This window comes from Orycteropus afer, unplaced genomic scaffold (assembly GCF_000298275.1).
Source record: "Orycteropus afer afer isolate SDZICR_OR568_19922 unplaced genomic scaffold, OryAfe1.0 scaffold00217, whole genome shotgun sequence".
Lineage (NCBI taxonomy): Eukaryota > Metazoa > Chordata > Mammalia > Tubulidentata > Orycteropodidae > Orycteropus > Orycteropus afer.
This window is the reverse complement of record NW_006921804.1, coordinates 2,050,927-2,056,051: the sequence shown is the minus strand read 5'-3', so window position 1 is coordinate 2,056,051 and position 5,125 is coordinate 2,050,927. Positions and strand designations below refer to the sequence as shown.

The window sequence follows — 5,125 nt, the reverse complement described above, 5'->3', positions numbered from 1 at the left end:
AAAATACAAGCTTTCTTAGAGTTGAGTTTAGAGGTCATCAAAGTTAAGGAGAAACATAAAATTTTCCTTAAGCTCTTGATTTCTCTTCAGTATGGAAAATGCAATCAGTCTGAGGAAAGGCCCCAAAATCATTTTGCCAGGCCTAGCTCTTCTCAAGAGCAGAGTGAAGCTATGGGAAAACATTAGGAAGCAATTAATGTAAATGAACTGGTGTGTGCATCTCTGGGTGGAAAAGAACCTGTACAAGACGATGGCTGTCCAAACCAAGAATTTAGATGAAACAAAAGCTTAGTGATCAATAATGGTTCCCAAAGTGTTTACCTTTAAAGGTTAATAAAGGTAAAACCCAGAAAGGAAGATTAAAATAACCTTATAGGAGAAACCGTCAATGCTATTTTATATGCTTCTATTTATTTCACCCATCCTAAGAGCTTAGGTCATACTGGGAATGCTGTTCTGGTCCTCTCTTTTCTTAGCCAAGTCCCTGCAAACACATGGTCCAATTTCCCTGAATCTCATCACTTCATAATCTGCAACAAGAGTCAGTTTCATAGTTACTTCCTAACTTTTAGCACTGATCTCACTGAATTTCCCTGTATAATTTTTGTTCTGTCTTTTGAAAGGACAACGTGAATAAAAAGATTGAGGTCCTTCTCTGGGATAGTCCCAGGGAAACTGAAGTTCAAAGATAACATGATTGCACAGAAAAATATTTCTCTTGTGAGAGTAAAACACATGGTATACACATTCCCTTGGGTATAAAAAATTTACACTAATCAATTAGTATCAACAATGGGACCCAAAGATTCTAATGTGACAATTTAAAAGTAGACAATGCTCCACTGGGTTAATAAATCAGAATTAACTAAGACAATACTTTAAATACCACATCATTGAAAACTCCTAGTAGACATGGCCCTCATCAGTTACTTTAAAAATAACAGTCATAACAGGAGAAAGAGCAAGCACCATGCTCACTAATGCAGGTTACTGGACTGCTTTGATTAAGCACTGCAGTTCACAGATAAATACTTCACATCTTCCCTTCAAGTTACTGAATCTTTCTTCTTCCGGAATGGTGATTTTAGCCTCTTCCATACACTGTTTTTGGGTTTAGACTTTTTCTCCATGGCCAATACTGCCTCCTTTTCTTTCCTACGTATCTCCCGGACAAGGGCATGGAACACATCATCAATGTAGTAACGGTAAGCAGCTGATGTCTCAAAAAAGGGACAGCTGAATTCTCGGGCCAAAGCCAATCCTTCTTCTTTGGTGACCTTTAAAAATGTAAACGTGAGAAAAGTTTATAGTGGTAACAGTGGAAAACAATTCAGCTATCCAAAGAAGTGAATGGACTATCTTGACAGGAAGAGAGGAGTCCCTGGGTGGTGCAAATGTTTAAGCACTCAATTACTAGCCAAAGGGTTGGTGGTTCAAACCCACCCAGAGACGCCTCGAAGAGAGTCTTGGTGATCTGCTTTTGAAAGGTCACAGCCTTGAAAACTCTATGAAGCAGCTGTATTCTGTATACATGGGGTTGCCAGGAGTTGGAATCAATGCAATGGCAACTAACTACAGTAACAGGAAGAGAGCTTCTCAACTCTAGAGATGGTTAAGCATAGCACAGTGATGTTTGTAATGCTTGGGAGACTGGATCCCAAGACTTTTAAGGTTTCTTCTGCTTTCAAATTTTATGATTCTATTTCTAATATATTTTAAAGATAACTTTTGGGAAAACAGAGTACTTATATATATTGAATATGCAAATTTTAGTTTTTCTCATACTTTTCATTATAAGGAAGAACAACACAAGGCAAAGAGATGTATATTTAAATTACAATACTCAAAACTATTAGGAACTCAAAATGGATATATCCAATCATGGATATGCCTTAATTTCTCCTACTTTGGGACATTTAGACAGTTTCTATTTTTTTGCTGTAATAAACAGCCTGGCAATGAACATTTTCCAGCAAGTATGTACTATTCATTGCTTCCACTAGTAGTCATGAATGTGCCTACTTCAGTATACTTTCATTTCTGTACCAAACAGTAAAATTTTAAGCATCATTGCTAACTTAAAGAGTATCACATATTTGAAAATATAATTTCTCTTCTTCTCGCCTTCCTGGGCTCATAGTCCTCACCATCAGGAAGTACATCTTATAGTCTGACCTGATACAACATAAAAGATTTATTTCTAAGATTTAGAAAATGAACATTCCATGATTCTTCATTTAATGTGTACTCCATTTGTCATCTGACTATAGTCTTGTGGATTGTGTCCTATAAACTGATTCCTATAATCCAGATTTTATTCAAAATAAAAGCAAATGGGGACATTTTCAAGTTTAAGGAGAAGCTAATTCTGAATTTTTATTTTAAGAACAAAGGAATCCATAAACATAGTAACAAAAATCCCACAAGATTACAGATAGCATTTTCTTCTCTATTCTCACCTGCCTTAGCTGTTTTAGGTCAGACTTGTTTCCCACAAGAACCACGGGTGTATCATCAGTACGTCGAACTCGGTAAATAAGCTGTTTAAACTCCCGAACTTCATGGAAACTTCGACGGTCAGTGATGGAATAACAGATGATAAATCCTTCTCCTGCTCTCATGTACTGATCCCGCATAGCTGTAAACTCTGCCTGGAAGGAAACAAGGGCCATTAATATATTGATACAACCTAGAATTACACACACATTAGCTATTTAGTTCATATTAAAGAAGAGAGATATATATTGATTACCTGCTATCCTGAGTCAGAGTGCATGAAAAATTAAAAGAGATGGACTAGTGATCTTCTCTGCGTAAGTCTTTCCCTCCCTTTTACTAGAGTGTAAGAGCCTTTATTCACAGCATCTTAGGATTTAATACCTGTCCGGCTGTATCCAAAATGTCCAGATTGGCAGGCTCATCATCAATACGGATCCGAATTTTATAAGCATCTTCTACAGGAGAGAAGAAAGGTGTATTATAAACCCTTTAAATGCAGAAATAAATGTTTTATTTTAAAACTCCCTTGTTGAAAACTAGATTCCACCCAAATTCTTTAAGTGCTCAAGTTTTCTCAGGAAGCATGCTAAACCTATCAAGGTTAAGTAAATTTATCACATCAACTAAGGTTTTTTTTTCCCCCTCTCATGTAGACCGAAGTAGTCTGATTACAGCTTAAGTTTATAAAACTTCACCTACAATTCTGTCAAAAGCCAAAATATGATTCTGAGAGACTGTCATTTAAAAAAGTGAGGGCAGAAAAGGAACTTTATCATTTATTAAACATTTATTACATGCTAGGCATTATACTAAGTGATTTACATATACTAACTCAATCAAAAATCACAATAATCTAATGAGGTAGGTATATTAGCCCTATTTTACTGATAAAGTATACTCTAAAACATTAAGTGTCTTCCCCAATCACAAATAATCAGTGGTAGAGCCAGAATTAAAACCTCAAGGCTGCTTGTCTCAAAAGCCTTATGTACTTAACTATATGTTATAATGTCTCTTCGGTTTAATATGACAGAAAAAAGAAAAAACATGTTTTATATACAATCCATATTGTCATAATTTCTCCTTTATTAAAGCAAATTTCTTTATCTATATTATTATAGTAACCTTGGAAAATACAGAAAGTAAAAAGGAGAAAAAACCCACTTGAGATTTCCATTACTCAAAAACAATTGCTATTTACATCCTCATATTTCTTCTTTTCCCTGCTTCTGACTTTTCCTCAAAGATGAAGAGTCCACTAAATCAGTGTTTCTCAAAGTACAGGTTATGATCCACTAGGATTAATGAGCTGTGAAATCAATTTAGTAGGGTGGGACCAACAGAAAACAGAAATCAAAACAAACAAAAACCTAAAATAAAACAAAATTCCAGAGTGCATCACATATAGTGAGGAATGTTTATGATATTTTTAGTCATATATACACATGTGTATACACACACACACACACACACATATACATCCATATATGTTTGTGTAAGGAGCCCTGGTGGTGCAGTGGGTATCCAAAAGGTCAGCAATTTGAACCCACCAGCCACTCCTCAGGAGAAATATGTGCTTCTGAAAAGATTACAGCCTTGGAAATCTGATAGCAGTTATACTCTGTCCTATAGGGTCACTATCAGTCAGAGTCAACTAGACTGCAATTGACCAGTGGGTTACCAATGCGAAACATTTTTCTTCAGTTAGCAGTCAAAAGTTTGATCACACTGACAACAGCTTGAAAGATTAGATAGGAAACTTAGGGGGCAGTGAGTTTATGTTCACCGGAGAGAACAACTCATAAGAGGAGGGTGAGAATGGTTGCAGAACTCAAAGAATGTAAACAGAGTTACTGAATTGTACATGTAGAAATTATTGAATTGCTTTATGTTCTGTTGTGTATTTTCTCAACAACAAAACATTTTAAACAAATGTAGTACATCGTAAACTCAATGAAAGCAAGATCTGTATCTTTCTGTTCACATGTCCCCAAGATCTACCACACTTCTTGGCATATAGTAGGAACTCAAGAGACACAGGATTTGTTGTTAAATCAAATAACACAGTGTCAGGAGAGTGGCTGATAAGGAGAAAGAAAAAAAAAATGGACTCACTGATTTACAAAAATGTTAACAGGAGACAAATACATGAGTCCCCACTTTAAAGAAAGGAAAAATCAATTCTGAATTTCTCAAGTTAAATTACCCAAAGCCCTGATATAGTAGAGCTGACAAGGGACAAGGTTATAGTCACATCTTGCCCATAGCCAGCTACCCAGAAGGAGCAGGAGTTGGACCCGTGGGCTTGGGACCAGGGCTGGAGGGGACATCAAGCTCAACTGGCATAACATACTACACAAAAACACTGTTCCACATCCTACTTTGGCGAGTAGTGACTGGGATCTTAAAAGCTTGCAAGTGGCCATCTAGATGCAACAATGGGTCTCTCCTCATCCAGAGCAAAGAAGAATGAAGAAAACCAAAGATGCATGGAAACAATTAGTCCAAGGGACTGGTACACCTTGTGATCCTCAGCCTATATGACTATAAGATCAGAAGAACTAGATGGTGACTGGCTACTACTGTCAACCACTTGGAGAGGGATCTATGCAGATCCTGGATAGAG

At 36.6% G+C, this 5,125-nt stretch overlaps 1 protein-coding gene across 1 annotated transcript in view; it reads right to left on the bottom strand.

Annotated features, from left to right (window-relative positions):
• Positions 1 to 1,046: 1,046 nt before the first annotated feature.
• Positions 1,047 to 5,125, bottom strand: part of RIT1 (Ras like without CAAX 1) — a 5,875-nt gene continuing 1,796 nt past the window's right edge. The window contains exons 3-5 of the mRNA XM_007948463.2: positions 2,881 to 2,954; positions 2,460 to 2,651; positions 1,047 to 1,277 (exon numbers count right to left, since the gene is read on the bottom strand). Of these exons, the coding sequence (XP_007946654.1) occupies positions 1,047 to 1,277; positions 2,460 to 2,651; positions 2,881 to 2,954 (497 nt within the window). The remainder of the gene's footprint in view (positions 1,278 to 2,459; positions 2,652 to 2,880; positions 2,955 to 5,125) is intronic.